The following is a 17,132-nucleotide window of genomic DNA, read 5'->3' as shown; positions in this document are numbered from 1 at the left end:
GCGGTACTCACTCTCGCTAAAATTGGAGCACTCAATTTTCACTTAATTTTTTTTTGAAAAATTGCCGTGTACGCCACTGACTTTGCAAAGCCTAAATTTTGTAGTGAAACATTTATCATAAAATTTTTCAAACGTTTTGTATTTTGAAGGCCAGTTCAACTATACACCATGAAAATTTCATCCCAAATTTTCAGCTACCTGTTGCCCTCAGTCCGTCTTTAGTCTTGTAACAAATTGATTTATGTCCCCTACATCTATAGCCCCTTTAAAAATTTGCTTCCTCCACCATAAAAGATTAGACCAATAAATAATTAATATGAATTACACAAAATTGGTTTTATTTATTATGAATAAACAAAGTTATCTTCAAAATACAAAATCATCTAAACATTCCTGGAAAAGAACCTAATCCTTCCTTAACTGGAAAGTTTCCTCCTTAATACCATCCTTAGTAATAATATTAATTAAAATGCTGTCTCCAGTGTAAATATCCCTCTCAGCAGCAGAAATAAACACATCCTTGATGATAGAAAGAGCTCTTTCCTTAGAAACTGGCTCCTCCTTCACATTCAACATATTCTTTTGCCCAATCTGGTTGTCCAGTAAAGGCTGCAACAAGGCACCAGCAGATCCTCCAGCTCTATACGTCCGTTTCTCACAATGCCCAATTGGATCATAGCTGTAAACACACCCTTTCCCCTCATTATCCAATCCAACCAGCACATTAGAAATGTAGTATGGGAAGAATCTTTTATAATACAACATGGTGGAAAGCATTTGAGCACATGCAGTTGTCGACATGGTCTTGTTGTGCTCTTGCTGGTACATCTGCATGCGAGATTTCAAGATTCTGGTTAAAGTCAAAGTGTCACACCAGCAGCCCGAGCAGCCCAGCACAGTGGTGCTTGAGAGGGGAAAAAGCTTGCTTTGGTCACGAGTATAGATTGAGAAGCCTGCACTTAAACGAGTGTCTGCTCCTATTACCACGTAGTCATCCCCTGCAATTGCCACCACACTCCTGGAAGACCAAAGAGATTTAACTGAGAACAGTAATAGGTGTTGTGGTAAACTCACCCTCCGTTATCAGCGTAAGGGTTGAAATTGTTCTGAATTGGGGCTGTTTGGTAATCGGGAAAATTGGTTTTAACTGCCAGCGACATTGTTAAGGGGAAATTTGAAAATATAAGTTGCACAGAGAATCAGACAGTTTCTAAATTCAATAAAAACACTGAGAATGACAAACAAAAACCGGAAAATTTTCGGAACTAATTCCCCCCTCCAACAAATTTATAGACAGATGTCAAGAACAGCTGATTTTTGAAGGGAGTAGTTGCTCTGGTAGATTAGTAGAGATGTTCATTATATCGATAACAACATAAACTTATAAAGTACACTTTTGGCAATACTATCAACGTTGCCATATTTCTGATAAAACCAAAACAATCAATGACTAAATTGAAACGTCAATGTCAACGAAAATTGGACCAAAACAAAAACAATCTTTTAATTAAGAAATACTAATTGGTTTAAAAGAATTAACATTCTTTCTCTATTAAAAGTTACAAGTTACCCATTAATAACCAAGACACCTTCAACTAGAAATTATTCCCTAGTTCCAAAATGGTAAGAAGTTATCGAATTCCCCTCTATGTACCATTGAGTTTTGTTTCAAAAAAATCATGCATTCCAGTCCTCATATCAGGATGATGAAGAAGTGGTCCCATTCGACGGCCAGGCGAGTTCCTTCCCCAAAGATTTCGGTTATGGGGCCTTTGATGGGGACCAGGAAACAACTCCTTCAGACCACAAACCAAGAATCCTTTTAATGGGGCTCAGACGGTAAATCTCTACACAATCTCAAATGCTATGACCAACCCTCATGTTCCAGCTCTGGAAAATCGTCAATCCAAAAAGTGGTCTTTCACAAGATGTCCCCAAATGAAACTCTTTTTCTGGAAAGCACCAATAAAATCATCAAAGATGACATAAACAATTCCAGCTTTGTCCAGTTTCAAATATGGGACTTCCCTGGACAGATAGATTTTTTCGATACTTGTTTTGACTTTGATATGATTTTTGGCGGTTGTGGGGCTTTAGTGTTTGTGATTGATGCCCAGGATGATTACCTGGAAGCACTCAATAAGCTCAATCTATTTGTCACTAAAGCTTACAAAGTGAACCCTCACATTAAATTTGAGGTGTTTATACATAAAGTAGATGGGCTGGGTGATGATTCCAAGATGGAGTGTCAGAGGGATATTCATCAGAGGGCTATGGATGATTTGAGTGATTCGGGTCTGGGGTTTAGTCATATAAATTAATCCAATAAATGATTTCTGTGCTTTAACAGGTTATGATCAACAAATTCATTTGAGTTTCCACTTAACTTCCATCTATGACCACTCAATATTTGAGGCTTTTTCGAAAGTAGTTCAGAAGCTCATAAAGCAATTACCAGCCTTGGAAAACCTCCTCAATATCCTGAATACAGTGAGTTTTCATTCAGTTAATATTACAAAACAAAATGAATGTTTCAGAATTCTGCAATCGAAAAATCTTTCTTATTTGATGTGGTTTCTAAAATTTACATTGCAACAGATTCCACTCCTGTTGACATGCAAAGCTATGAATTGTGCTGTGATATGATTGATGTAGTCATTGATCTTTCTTCAATATATGGGTAAATATGTTGGGTCCATAAAGTGGTTGCTTAAGGGCAGTTTTTAGGGTTAAAGAAGAGCAAGAACTGGCCGCTTTCGATGAACAAAGCTCGAGCTTAATAAAGCTCAACAACGGCACAGTTTTGTATCTGAGGGAGGTCAACAACTTCTTAGCCCTAGTATGCATACTGAGAGCAGACAATTTCGATCACAAAGGCGAGTTGGTTTTTGATCTTTTATTAAGTTTTAACCTGAACATTCCAGGCATTATCGACTACAATTTCTTGTGCTTCCGCAACGCCATTCAGCAAGTTTTTGAACTGAGAAACAAAAGCCAGTCCCCAGTGAATAATTCGGCGGGTAGTCCCATTGCCAATGGGGGAAATGGGATTGGGGGGAGCCACATTAGCCCCACGTTGATAGATGAGCAGCCTTTGGGGTAGTTTAAGTTTGCCAGCAATGAAGCGTGCCTTGGATAACGTTATTTACATGTATAAGGCTTTCCTTAAGTTTAATTCGTTTGAATGCTTTATTTTATGTTTTGTAATTTGTAATTGAACAATAAATGAATATAATATTATGTATTTGTCCTATATGTTAAAAATAATATATAAAGCACGATTTTGAAGATAGCTTCTTTACGAGACCACTAATTGTATAAGTGGTCAGCAGGTGCTACGTCATGAGCAAGCTCTATCTAGAGCGGGAGGCCCTTAAAAATCAGTTAATGGGAGAAATAAAGAATAATGAAGAAATGAAGCTCATGGAAACCGTATTGCACGCGAAGTTAAGACCTTGTGAAATCTATCCGCCAGCGAAGTGAGCTCCGGAAACTTCTTCAATTAAACACAGAGGCGAAATATGAAATTTTACATAACCAGATTCCATATCCAAAACGGCGGTGCGCTCGCACTTTATCCTTCTATTTTTATTGCCGAAAGTGGGTCCAACAAATTCACTTGCGACCTAATTTTATCGATTGCTCCTGGCAATTAACCAATCGTGCTGAATTGTCAATCATTAAAGCGCATTCTAAGCCACTGCACTCTTGAAAAAAATGTCCCGCGAGGAGGTTTTAAGGGAGGCCGTAAAGAAGAAAGATGGGGACCAATTATACAAACCGGAAGAGGACTTTAAGGCCCTCATGGGAGACGAGGAAGACACCGTAGCCTTCGTGTTCCAGCACGTGAGTTCGGAGGAGTGCACCCTCACTTCCGTAGCTAGAACAACTAGAGGAATACTCAGCTTTGGGGCTGTTGTTAAGGGGGAAGTTGATCATCAGGCGGCTGGCGAGAGGAGCCAGGGCGAGCAAAGGAAACCTGTAAGTAACACCTGCGGTTTATACCAAATGAAAATAATATAAATAATGTAGTTTAGGCATTGGAAACCCTCTTTGGTGGTGGAAAAGACGGAAATTGTCTGTAACGAAGGGGACCAGGCCATGTTGCAAGTGCAAATCAACGGATACCCAAAACCGGACATCCGGTGCACTTTCGGAGATTTGCCCATCAAGCCCAGCGGCAAATACAAGTACGTTCTAACCATTATTCACCAAACACAACGTCTCACGACAAATCCTTCTTAGGATCTACCACGAGAATCACGAGCACATTCTCTTATTGGTCATCAAAGACGTGCATATGGAGGACTCCGGTAAATACACCGTGATGGCGGAAAACGAGATTGGCTTCGATTCAGTCACCATTAATTTGGATGTTATCAGTGAGTCTTTGAGATAGGGCGAGATCACATGAACGCCCATAAAATGTTGCAGGACAGAAGTATCCAGCCATTAAATCTAAAATCGAGGACCTGTCCATCGCAGTGGATGAAATACTGGTGATGCCCGCAGAAGTCGACGGAATCCCCAGGCCTGAGGTGCAGTTTCTGAAGGAAGGACGCCCCATCGAGCAGAGCGATCGTGTCGTGGTTGAGGAGGCTTATCCAGTGTATACACTGGTCCTGAAGGACACCAGTTTGAAAGATACAGGCGAGTTTTGATTGATTGTTTGATAAATTGTAAGCAGGGCCGGTCTTAGCAAGCCTGGTGCCCTGAGCCCTTGCCTAATTTCATCCCTTATAAGATCGGTCCGATCACGAGAAGGAAATTATTCAAGTCAAAACTGAAGGTTTGAGAGCGGCAACCAAGCATACACCTAATAGGACATTATCTCCATTTAATGTGACGTTATTGCCAAGCTACACTGAAAGAAATGATTGATTTAAGGGCAAAAAGTGATGTACACTGAGAAACATCACTAATGGTTTTTTTTGCTGCTGATTGAGAATTGAATTCGTTATAAATTACGTAGCACATCGTTTTCTGCACAGAAACCGTGAGTTCCGATGCAGGGAAAATTTCAAATAACAGCACTTTGGTGCCACTTCCAATAAAATTCCGCTTTAACTCCAACTCTCATCTCTCGCAAACACACATTAGGGTATTTTTGGAAATGATTAAGAGCCTCAAACCCTCTTTCAACCCGCCACTTAATTCCAGGAGTGTATTCGGTCGTGGCCACCAACAGCCTGGCCCAAGCCTCCCACTTTTGGGGCGTCTACGTCTACAGCAAACCACGCTTGACCCACAAATTAGGCCCCAATTTGGAACTCTCCCAAGACCAAACCGTCACTTTAAGGGCCAAAGTGGTGGCAGAGCCCAAACCCGTCATCAAGTGGTTCCGAAACGGAATCCAATTGGTCGGGGGAAGGCGTCTTCACATCGACGACGAAGATGGGTTTTATTTCTTGAAGATACGAGGCACTGTCATACAAGACGCTGGTGTCTACACGTTCAGGGCTGAAAACGCACATGGGGTTGCCGAGGACAAAGTGAGGATTGACGTGAAGAAGGCTCCGACTATTTTAGAACGCTTCGACGATGCCCTGGCACTGGAGCAGGATGTTTACCACATTATCCATAGCGTGGAGTTTGCAGTGAAGCTGGAAGCCTTTCCCAGGCCTGAAGTGAGGTGGTTTTTGGATGGAGACGAGCTATTAGATGATATTCCCGAGCTGACCAGAGTGCAAAGTGAGGATACGATAAAATTAATCATAAACGAGCCCACCACGGACCTATCCGGGCAGTACCTCTGCAGAATAATCAACGAGTGCGGACAAGACGAGGCTAGAGCGACTTTAACAGTCAACTGTAACAAAAATGCGCATGCCTCACTTAAACTTACTAACAAAAATCTTCAACAGGCTCTCCGAGGGTTTTAGTGCAGCTCAACGACACAACAGTCGAGGAAAACTCCAAATTAAAGCTGCAAGTGCTGGTACGTGGAAACCCATCGCCCCAATTCAAGTGGTTCCGGAATAGCCAGGAGTTGGACCCTAATGAGCGGGTTCAAATGGGAATCGAGATGTTTGGGAAGAAGCGGTACAAAATTTTCTGCATTGTACAAGAAGTGTCTTATGCCGAAAGGGGGGAGTATGAAGTGGAGGTTTCCAATAGCTTCGGGAGCGCCAAGAGCAACTGCCTGATTAATGTTCTAAGTAAGAGAGCAATATTAATTGTTCATAATATACAGGGCGGCACTCCGGGAACTGCCTGAGTCGATTTTTTCTTTTGTCTTAGCCAAACCTGTAATTCTGGAGGCGCAAATGTCCGACGCAGTTCTAAAAGAGGCGGACGACATTACGTACACCGTGAGGGCATTTTCCAACCCCCTGCCGCAAGCCACATGGTACTGGGAGGGTACTGCGATCAACCCCGACGAAAAAAAGGATCGGAATAAGCTGATAACGTCGAACAACGGCACGGAGTTCCGGCTGGGCATTCGGAGGGCCAAAATGGTGGACGCAGGGGTGTATCAGTGCGTTTTGGAAAACAGCGTTGGGGCCATCAGGTGCCGGACCGCTTTGGCGGTCATGCGCAGGAAAAACGAAGAGGACTAGTTCGAGGAATATTTTTTTGAAAAATAAACAATTTTGAAGTAACAACTGACGTTTCTGTGATAACCCTTAAGCGTCATGTCGGCGCAAGCAAGAATCCTACCGTTTCTCTTCCTTATCCTGGGGGCAGGGGCCCACGATGACGACAATCTGTGGGAGGCCGCGCAAAAGGAGATTGCGCGCCGTATTCAGGATTACGTCAAAAGGAACCCGATGAGCCATGAGTTGCAGGCTTTCATCGAAAACCTGAGACGACCAGAGAGACAGAAACGGCAAAACCGTAACATCTACGCGATTGAAGACGGGGAGGTCGTGCCGCTGGTCAAGCTCGAAGAAAATTTGGTCACCGAGTCAAATTTGGGGGAGAATTTCACTGTCGTGCCTCTGATCATTCCTATTCCCTTGAGGAATGATGTCACCTTAAGGTAGGTTCTGTTTGACTAATGGGGAGAGTCTTGCCCCCTTCGTTTTACCCATCCACATGGCTCTCCTCCAATAATCGTCACGAGAATCTATCCTCAATGCAACTTCCAGAAAAAGAGCAGGAACCACTGTAAACGACTCGTATTCGGACTCTAGTGCAGGTAGTACTACAACGGGGAGGCAAACCGTTACGGAGAAAAGTAAAAGCTATACAGTCGATGTCAAGATAGGAGACCAAAAAGGAGACATAACTGAATCGTCTGTGAGTAAAACCGAGGAAACAATGGTGGACAGCCTCATCAACGAGAGGTTGAAGTCCACTAGCGAAACTAGCCAGCTCCAGAGAGTCTTGAAGAACATGCAAAACCTGATTGATGCCTCGGACAAAGGCTCCACCAAGGAAGGTTATTGAGTAATTTCTCTCACGCGACATCTTCAATAACCGCTTAATGCAGGGGCCCTATGCAACGTGGAAGGTTACTGGGATAGCACGTCTGCAGGCATGACTTTTCATATCAAGATAGTGGATGGAGAGGCTAAGGTCACTATGAACAACCTGGAACCAACGAGCGAGGACGGTTTCATTTCTAAAGATAAATGGAACATTTCTGCGAAGCAGCCATTCGTTAAATCTGCCCAAATTATCCTCACGCTCAACTCCTATAACGCGAGAAGGGTGGCCTTGTTCTTGGGTAAGTCTACGTTCTTATAGCGACTTAGTGTGATCAGTGACTTACAGGCGAATGCCGGGTTTGTGAGGGAAGTGAGACGATCACTGGTGACTGGCTAGTCGGAAGACCTTCGTCTGACTGTAAAGATCAAAAGGCGTCGCATTCGTTTGTGTCCGATGTGTTCAGGAAGAACAACGTGGAGACTTTGAGGGAGGCACACCTGAAGAAGATATTCACTACAACTGCCAGCATTTCCATAGAATAACGCTGGACAAGGGCATATTTTGCGCACAGCTTTGGTGTAAATTAGAAATGAATTAAATCATTGACGGATGCTGGAAGCTGCCTGTTACGTCCCTGCTTATTGTGACCTATAGTACCCATAAGTGTGCGCTATATTTGAGAATAATTGCCATTTTTATTGCCTGAAGATCAGAGTGGTACTAAGCTGGTTTAATTTTAATAATAAAAATTTTAAATAAATATTTTTTGTTAATAAAAAATAAAAAATAACAAAAATATAAAGAGTGAAATGGCGTGGCTACGCCACTGACATATACTGCCTTTGAGTGTGCAACTACGTCATGCGTGTTAGCTTTGAGTGTCAGCTGTACGTAAGAACAAGTGCAATTTGATTAGTTGGAAACCATGGGCGTACAAGGAAGATTTGTGAACTGCTGACCAGCTTAAAAAATTTTAAAAAGGAATTTATCATGACTGTCGAATATTTTTAGCCTACCTGGCAATACTGTGTTGTGTGACGTCAACAGAGAGGAAAAATAACTATATGCGCGAAAAATGTGTGGTTTTATTTATTTGTTATTAAAAAAAGCTTCAGCCCCCCCCTCCCCCTTACCCCTACAATTTCCCTCCTCTACACAACCCTGCACGAATTACCCAAGACTACCGGAAGGGGGCAGGTCATTTTAGGGCTAGAGCCATGTTGCCAGTTGTTGCATTAAATCATAACATTGGCACAATTTTCAATAAATTGTAGAAATATCGTCGAGTAACTTCAGTGGCAAAATGAATGCAAGGCCCAATACTTTGAAACAGGCTCAAACACTCTTTGACCTAAACCTGATGGGAATTGACAATGCGGAAAGCGTCAGGAGAAGCAAGCAACGTTGCCAAGTGCCGTTTAATATCTTAGATTGGAGGATTTTTGGGCCTACGGAGATACAAGGCGCCTAGGCGAAAATAACAGAAGGAACATTTCTTAGCATTGGCTCGTTCATGGGCCACTTTTTCCACGGGGAACCGCCCTGTATGTCCCTATCACCGCCGCCAATGCGAATGCGGCGACACTTTTCCAGCCAAGGCGAGGATTGATTTTAAACAAATGGACTTCTACGCGATTTCCTAAAGTTGGATAAAAATAACTCCGGATTCTTATCCATTGATCCCGATCAGAATATACAAAGCGTAATACGTGGACTGTACCGAGAATAGCCGCAGAAAGTGGATGTGGATGCAAAAGCGTTACGATATATTAGTCCTCGTCCGTAAACTTAATCGAATGGTTTATTTTTAGTTTTTTTAGTTGATTCGCGTTATTTGGGGTGCACTCCGACACTAATTAGGTTTGTACATTTCAAGTTTAACAGCGCAATTTCATGGGTGCGTCTTAGACCCACTGGGATTTCTTTCGGGTGCAAAACTGGACCAGTGACCATCGAAATCTGCAAATACACCGCTTAATGCCGAATCTCGAGTGGTAATAGCTGCAGCACATGTTTCTCGAAATACACAAACACTGACGAAGTGCCATATTTTTGTGCGATTTCACTGCCAAGAGTTGGCTTCACGATTTACCTTGAAGACTGATTTCATGCAATTTGTTCGTCTCGGAGCGTTCGTATTTGCTCCGTTCCCGTATACTTACCTTTTCCTCAATAATCATCATCATAATTACGAGGAATAAATTTTTCACATCCGAAACAACGATTACACCTTTACCTTATTCTCTTGGCTCCCAACCAATTAATTGATATTTTCCTAGTCCGATTGACTGACCCACTCTTTATATAGATCAATTGCATTGCCAGCCTCCATACCCTGGTCTTGTGATTTGCGAAAACTCGCATTGCGGTAACAGGTGAATAAATTTTTCTCTAATTTTAGTAAGTTAACTCACCAATATTGCTCTCTCAAGCACCCAAAGGAAATACCAGGACTAATTAAAATCACATTGCGAAACCGCTCTCTAAAAATAGTGCAATTTCCCTCCAGTGTAATTTAAGATCCCTCAATTTTTTTAGGTGCTAAAATGAGTTATGGCATCGCATCCTAAGGAAACGACTAATGTAAGTATCTCTCCATTATTCAGTTTTCCATCGCATACTCTACAGTGAATTTGTTCTTATAGAGACACACGATAACACTGATACACTTGTACATGTATTTACGAAAGAAACTCAAGAAGAGCGAACGAGATTTGACGCAACAGAATCGACGCACCGATGTTTTTTACTTTGAGACACCCTGTATGTAAGATAAATGTGTTTCTTGAGCTGTTTCCTAACGCTGCGTTTGATGCAAATCTTTAAAGCTTCCACTAAATGAAAAGAAAAACAAGCAAATTTTCCTGACAATATGGCGTAGGTGAATCGCTTAGTTGCGGCTTATTCGCATAATTAATGCAACGGTTTCCGGAGTTGTAGAGTAGGATGTTAGTTACTTTAACACTAACATGGGGATAATTTACCAGAAATGTATTGAAAGCATATAAAAACTAGACAATAATTATGCAAAATTTGTCTCCCTTGGCAATCCGTCAATAGGCAACCAGATAAACACTTCAAGGGACTCTGCAGAGATGTGACGAAGGCCCCATTTCGACCTTAGTTCTCAATTACATTCTGATGTAGTTAAAAAACGGCATACCTGTTACTGGCCTGCCTTGAAATCACTTAAATTCCTTTCTGAAACTACAAAACTAACAGTTTAAACCTCAAAGGATTTGGCGAAGGGGCACCCAGACAATCTTCGGCCACTCGCATCTCGATCTATAAAAATTAAATATCTATCAGTGTCGTTATTTCTATACTATACTGCAATTTATGAGTTTTCATGGCTCTTCTGGTTTCTCCGACCACGGTGAATGTTGCGAGCACTTCTATTCTATAAAATCAGGGACTTCTTGCATGCTTAAGTCACGTTGTACTTCGAGCTCTGTAAAAGAAAACTTCCTGATAACATGGTGAAGGAAAATGGTTGTATTGCAGTTGGCGATATTAGGATTCGCTATCATGTTATCGCCATATATCAATGTTGCTTAAGTTTGAAAGACACTATAACATTTTTGTGAGCTTTTATTTTCAACAGAACGAGGTTTTCATTAAATTTTGGAAATAAATTAACGAATTTTTATTGTTGTGCACTTAGACTCCTGGAGAAATCCTCGTGGCGTGGCAGGACTACAGAGCTAATAATGACGATGAGCTAGATCTGCAGGAAGGAGATGAGGTGGAGCTGCTCGAAATCAACGATCCAACTTCGCTTGCAAAGTAAGTAAATGTAAACATTTTGGCATGAGGATTTAAGTATCCCTAATTTTGTACAAAAACTTCCTAAATACATTCGTAAAGAGGATTTTTCAACGAATGACATACGTGCAGAATTGTACTTTTTTTAGTACAACTATCGTTCAGCAAGTGATTAACCAAATTATTTATTTACAACAAAATTAATAAATGTGCACTATTTGATGGCCCGAAGGATGAAATAGGTAATAATTAACGAATTAACCTAAAATTCCCAATTAAACAAAACTTGACTATTTTCAGTACATTCAATTCTCTGATACAATTTTATCACTCCTAACCAGTGCCATCCCATGGAAGCACGATACAGGGTTGACGTTTCCATAGCAACAATGATATATATATATAGCAAAAATGACCCATGACATGAAATGTTCGTTTTCCCCGTTCTGTCGGCACGAATATTGACCATGTACTACATATAATATATCTTATGGTCTTTGCAGGCGAATGAAGCTGGACCCTGAGCTCGACAAGGTATCGGGAGGTAGCAAACTCTTAGATGCCAGCGCTGCAAGACACAAACTTTCAGTGAAACCTCATCGTACCCATGCTAGTTCTAGACATTCCCCCACTAGATTAAATGTTAATGCTCGGTAAATACTAAAAAACGATTCTAATAGGAAAATGTTAATGATTAAAATGCGCATGTGTGAGTTTAAAAATCTAGGCCTGTAGGAAAATATCCTACAAGCGTCATCTCTTGTGCTGTCTTCGCTGTATCTCGCCCAAATGGGTCCAGCTATAGCCAAGAGCAATCAAAATGAAATAAAGTAATCTTAAGAAAAATCTGAGAAGACTAAGGCCCATTAGGACTTTATGCCTCACTCCGCTCTGCGTTTAATTCCATTGGGATGGAACAAAACATGGAGGATGGCGCTGGTGGGATATTTTTCTGCAGGTTGAACATGCTCTGTGGTTTTTAGATCTATTATGAGCAGATATAAGTTCTTAGATATTGAGGCATAAAACTTTTGGGATTTTAGGTGGCTTGTAAAAGAAGTAAAAGGCAAAAAAAAGCAAGGTTGGGTGCCATGTCGAATTTTGCAAACTGCAGACGACCCCACGATGGGTTCCTCGGGCCTACCTGGAGATGCGGCCTTCAGAAGGCAGTAAATTCAATAAAACACTTTCTAATATAGAGTTGATATTGAGGGTATAACTTTTTTAAGGGCTGTGGTGAAGGAGCTGGTGGAAACGGAGCAAGAATTCGTCCGAGATTTGGACTATGTGGTCCAAAACTACCTGATTCCTTCAGAATCGGGCAAAACTCCGAAGATCATTAAGGATAATTTCGACATTTTGTTCGGGAATTTGAAGGAAATCGCCGAATTTCATAGAACGTAAGAGGACTTCAATTCAAGTTATGTTTATAATAAAATAGAATTATCAGAGTTTTGATGGATGGAGTGAAGTACTACGCAAACGAACCCACATTGCTGGGGAAAGCCTTTTTGCGACTGGAAAGAGATTTCGACAACCACGTGAACTATTGTAGGGACGAACACATGGCCCAGGAATTTCTGGATGTTTCGGATGATGCGTTCAACTATTTCACGGTGAGTGCCCTTCTTTTGGGCCCCATGCAATTTTCTATGATAACGTGAAGTTTTCTCACTCTTAAAGTCATTTATTGGAATTTATCATTCGGACCAGCAATATCAAATGGACAATCTAAAAATATAACTGCAAAGGCTGCTTGCGTAAAATTCCTCCCACTTGCGCTCCAAAACAAATTTATTTTTAATGATTGTATGTATTCACTTTTTTTTATTTCAGATGAGTCGAGAGAATTGAATTTTCACTTCCTGATATTTCGCATTAAGTTCAGCCTTTGGCCCTTCAAAACGATACTTAAAACTTCGCTACATAACCGGCCGAAAATAATTAGTTAGAATTATTACTCGATTAATTAATTAAACGCTCTGTATTTCGGTAACCAACTATTCCCGGGCGCATTGTTGCTCAGTTTGCTCAAATGGCAGTCAACACAACAAAAAGTTTTGTAATTCACAAAATTTGATTTAACCTAAGTAGTACCTAAAGTAAATTTGTAACGCAGTGGCGTAAAACAATTGACATGGGCCCTATGCCGGCAATGTAAATTTGCCGTCAACTACGTTCGAGAACGCAAGTTCCACACTGTTGCGTCCACAACGACGTTTAACAAAAATTTTATTGTTACGCCTTCGACTCTTTACTGTCTTAATGAAACATTTTCTTGCGATTTCATGGCTTACTAACTGTAACATAAGTCATAAACTTTGTCAATGTTATTAATTCCAGGGGTGTCGTGTCAGCCGTACGTTCGAGAGTTTCCCTAGTCGAAAAAGAGATAAGAAAACCCCCTTTGAGTATGTGAAAAATCCGGTTACGTGGTGGACATTTAAAACCGGCGGCGGCAACATCCGGGCGTCGCGAATCTTCCATGCCTATCTTTAGAGCGCGGCGTCGCGACGCCCCTGTTGCTCAGTCGAGTGCCGTCCGTCGTGTGTGAGTGCTTCTCCTGCAATCGCGTGGATATACTCCCGATCCACAGGTAGGAAGCCCTCTGACAGGCAACCACGTGTCACTGCCCTATATTACTGTGACGTCACCAGTCTCATTACGTAGTTGATTTGTTTCGCGGCGGTGCCAAACGTCCACAAGTAACTTCGTCGGTGTTGGTTTTCGATGGTACCGAGTCTTATTATTTTTTTTTTTATTAGAAGTCAAATTGCAGTTTACGAGCGTTTAGCTCCAGTGGGAATTTGGCCAAATTCGATTAATTTTCGCTCCAGGTAATTCGCGAAGCGGAGCCAAATTAAGGTTATTTGGCTGGAATTGCTCGCTCCTGGACGGATATTCGGACGTAGATAATGGCAGTATGTGATGCGGCATTTTGGCAACACTCAACGGGAGTTATTTGTTAATTTTCCGGGGAACACTAGTAGGTCAAATTATGTTACTTCTTTTGCATTTTTCGGCTTTAAAACACACAGAAAGCCGAATGAAAATAAACCGGTTGGCTGCGCTCAGCCATATCTTCTAAAATAGATTCGCACAAATATTTTTATCGTATGATTCAAAAACGACTTTGTGCCGGATTGCGCGATGCCCAAACCCCAGATTTCGACTATTATATGTAGGCAGTTTACAATACAGGGAGGAACAATAAACCTTGTTAGTAGGTTTACTGAAGCTACGAGGCCGTCTAAGGAAGTTAATTATTATTCAACTCTGAGAGTGCAATGATTTTAACGATCGTTTCTGAGTAGAAATTCCCAGAGAAATTGATATTTTTTTGTCCCCGACAGAATTTTGGCAGCTCGATGTTGTTTGTGTAAATGCGACATCCACAAAACATTACGGAAAATCGTGTTATAGGAATAGAAATGTTCGTCAGACACGCGAAATAATTTTTACGGTCCATCCGCCCCGTTTATCCTAGAGGTATAAACGAGGGAATGAAGTCATGGATTCTACATTTCCATAGCACATAAAATACAGATAAACATTATAATTCGATGATCTCTTCGATTTTTTTTTAATTAGTCGCATGACTGTCCAGTAAAATAGAGATTTCCTTCCACTGTCTGGAGACAACAGACGCGTCCCCTGTTGACTTCACGTCATTACAAACGCTACAAGGGGTGGTGTAAAAATAGCGCATTTGTCAGATAGTTTAAAAGTGAGTTCCCGAGAAACTTCTTTGAAAATCAATAGGAGACCATTAAGAGCCTTCAAAAAAAGATTTTTTTAATTCATAGCAGCAGCTTCGAACATTTCTATCAAGTTATTGGCCCGCCAAAGGCGCACGAACTTTTGTGTCTTTCCTTGTAGAGTTCCTTGACGTCAAACCCCCAAAGGTTCTGACTGGTACCCATACATGCATCAACGAATATTGGAATTGATTTTATTTTCTTTTCATTCACAGGGCGGTTCAAATTCATGACTAATTATCATTGGTTTTAAGACTTATTGTCATCTAATTTTGTTCGATTCGTTTATATGAGCTCCAAGGTAACTTGTAACTTAAAATATCCCATAAAGTACATTTTTTATATCTACAAGCCCCATTAATAAACTTCGATTTCTCTCTCTCGACTACATAGGAAATTTGGCAGCTATTTTTATTTAGCGCCATTGAGCGTTAATCAAATGTGAAGGATTTCGCGTTCGGCTCTTACGAAATTCGGCAGTATTCATTGAAAATAATCTTACTACATTATCTCTTCATTGCTAAAATTAAATAAATAAAACCATTTGGATTTTAGGAGTTGTCACAACGCCTGGGTGACGACAAAAGCATATCCGAGCACCTAAAACTTCCGATTCAACGCATAAACGACTACCAACTTCTCTTAAAGGTAAGTGCAACGGAAGAACAATGAATAATTAGATATTTCACAATATGCAGAAAACTGTGTCAGATTCGTTTCACTTTGAGCGTTTCTGAGAAGCACAAACAAAACATTAAGGTCGTCTTTATTTAACACCGAATTATCTATTTGGGGGCGTAGGAATAAACGCCCGGCAATGATGGAAATAACGCTGTTGAATAAAATTAGTTATGTGCCAAATTTTCGAGTTTCTCAAAAAAAGGGAATTTTGCGAAAATTTATGCATGAATTTGCATCGTAGAGAGAGAGCAATAAAAGCTTGTTTAAAACTTGAAAAGACTAATTTCCGACCTGACATTGTAAAGGTAGGTGAGCCCAATCATGAAGTGGGTCAACATTTCGCTATTTCGGTCCCGCTCTAAATATACACAGTGGATTCCACATTCGAAAGCGTGCAAAACTCGCGAAAGATAGTTTGATGTTTATTTTTGTATAGGCAGCGCAAAAATCATTTTTCCTCCTAATGTTGCTGTGATTGTTTTGGCGACCTTAACGCCTTGCAGAAAATTCGGTGTTAATGCGGTTTTATATTCAGAAAATCTTTGGACCTTCGACGTAAAACTTGTCTACTCCCGCAGCGATTTTCTACATAGTCTGCACAGAAAATATTCGACCAATGGCAGTTCGCTTTCATGTGTAGCAGGTTTTTAAAACCGGCCAATCACAGCTGGTGCCTGTTAGCCCCCCCGGCCATTTTTAATAAAATGTCAACACGATTTGTAATAAATAGGCCATAAATTTTGATACATAACGCGATAACATACCACATTGGATTGATGAATTTAAAGCCGCAATGCAGCTCCCATATTTAACTGCAAAAATAAATTAAAACTTTATTATTATGTATAATGTAAAACACCGCTTGAGAGCAAATTTGAAGTTTCATTCGATGAAGTAGTGGCTACAGTTCATGACTCACAATAAAGAGGTCACGGTTTCAAATCCCGGTGAAACATAATTTTTGTTTTTAAATAATTTAATAGGAATAACATGAAAAATGCTGGTTAATTTTCCGATAAATTGGAGATTTTCACTTGGAAAACTCATCAAAAAAATTTATATAGCTAATATTAAATATTAAATTGCAAAAGAGTTCTAAATATTCACGAATTCGAACCCAAGATGTCTTAACTCCGCTGATGGTACATTTTTAGCTAATTTAGGTACAAAACGATGGTTTTAAATTTGAACATAACGTGTCTACGTCTCTGTAGGAGTTGGTAAGGTATAGCGCGTGTCTTGGCGAGAACAACGCCGATCTCCAAAAGGCCCTTGAGTTGATGCTAAGCGTCCCTCACAGGGCACAAGACGATAAGTTCACATCGAGCATCGAGGGCTACAAAGGGAGCATCCATAAGTTGGGCAGGCTTTTAGCCCATGACAGATTCAGCGTCACTTTTGGAGACGTCACCAAGGAACGTTATCTATTTCTTTTTAAGGCGCGCGTGCTTATTTGCAAGGTCCGACGCATATCGGAGGACCGGTCCATTTTCCAGCTTAAAGATATTATTAGGGTAAGTCTCTGGTTAATAGTACTCGGTCTGGGATTGACTA

General features: G+C 40.8%; 5 protein-coding genes across 14 annotated transcripts in view; 4 read left to right on the top strand and 1 right to left on the bottom strand.

Moving 5' to 3' along the window:
• Positions 1–317: 317 nt before the first annotated feature.
• Positions 318–1,276, bottom strand: Prosbeta6 (proteasome beta6 subunit). Its single transcript, XM_066400288.1, has 2 exons — positions 1,075–1,276; positions 318–1,018 (listed from the first exon to the last, which is right to left on the bottom strand). The coding sequence occupies exons 1-2, from the start codon at positions 1,158–1,160 to the stop codon at positions 406–408; spliced, it is 699 nt and encodes a 232-aa protein (XP_066256385.1). The 5' UTR covers positions 1,161–1,276; the 3' UTR covers positions 318–405.
• A 198-nt stretch (positions 1,277–1,474) lies between these two features.
• On the top strand, positions 1,475–3,234 carry RagC-D (Ras-related GTP binding C/D). The gene is made up of 7 exons (XM_066400232.1): positions 1,475–1,623; positions 1,691–1,839; positions 1,889–2,295; positions 2,351–2,490; positions 2,538–2,680; positions 2,728–2,876; positions 2,925–3,234. The coding sequence occupies exons 1-7, from the start codon at positions 1,621–1,623 to the stop codon at positions 3,101–3,103; spliced, it is 1,170 nt and encodes a 389-aa protein (XP_066256329.1). The 5' UTR covers positions 1,475–1,620; the 3' UTR covers positions 3,104–3,234.
• Positions 3,235–3,557: 323 nt separating this feature from the next.
• LOC136415535 (obscurin-like) lies at positions 3,558–6,598 on the top strand. The gene is made up of 7 exons (XM_066400144.1): positions 3,558–3,981; positions 4,033–4,190; positions 4,246–4,382; positions 4,435–4,650; positions 5,161–5,811; positions 5,865–6,158; positions 6,241–6,598. The coding sequence occupies exons 1-7, from the start codon at positions 3,718–3,720 to the stop codon at positions 6,558–6,560; spliced, it is 2,040 nt and encodes a 679-aa protein (XP_066256241.1). The 5' UTR covers positions 3,558–3,717; the 3' UTR covers positions 6,561–6,598.
• A 13-nt stretch (positions 6,599–6,611) lies between these two features.
• Positions 6,612–7,916, top strand: LOC136415589 (uncharacterized). Its single transcript, XM_066400228.1, has 4 exons — positions 6,612–6,982; positions 7,092–7,384; positions 7,436–7,672; positions 7,720–7,916. Exons 1-4 carry the CDS (start codon positions 6,636–6,638, stop codon positions 7,914–7,916), a joined length of 1,074 nt encoding a protein of 357 aa, XP_066256325.1. The 5' UTR covers positions 6,612–6,635.
• Positions 7,917–9,094: 1,178 nt separating this feature from the next.
• The window catches only part of Obsc (Obscurin), a 30,671-nt gene continuing 22,633 nt past the window's right edge, over positions 9,095–17,132 (top strand). For 3 of the 10 annotated variants that reach the window (XM_066400037.1, XM_066400039.1, XM_066400038.1), the window contains exons 1-8: positions 9,709–9,957; positions 11,039–11,160; positions 11,643–11,792; positions 12,183–12,308; positions 12,369–12,539; positions 12,590–12,755; positions 15,453–15,545; positions 16,793–17,092. In XM_066400037.1, the coding sequence (XP_066256134.1) occupies positions 9,928–9,957; positions 11,039–11,160; positions 11,643–11,792; positions 12,183–12,308; positions 12,369–12,539; positions 12,590–12,755; positions 15,453–15,545; positions 16,793–17,092 (1,158 nt within the window). In that variant the 5' untranslated portion in view covers positions 9,709–9,927. Of the gene's footprint in view, positions 9,235–9,706; positions 9,958–10,019; positions 10,138–11,038; positions 11,161–11,642; positions 11,793–12,182; positions 12,309–12,368; positions 12,540–12,589; positions 12,756–13,590; positions 13,736–15,452; positions 15,546–16,792; positions 17,093–17,132 lie in introns of those variants that run through there. The other 7 variants (XM_066400035.1, XM_066400032.1, XM_066400033.1 and 4 more) reach the window with 6 other exon arrangements.

This window comes from Euwallacea similis, chromosome 20 (assembly GCF_039881205.1).
Source record: "Euwallacea similis isolate ESF13 chromosome 20, ESF131.1, whole genome shotgun sequence".
Classification (NCBI taxonomy): domain Eukaryota; kingdom Metazoa; phylum Arthropoda; class Insecta; order Coleoptera; family Curculionidae; genus Euwallacea; species Euwallacea similis.
Note: the sequence above shows the minus strand (reverse complement) of the source record. Positions and strands in the feature narration are given on the sequence as shown.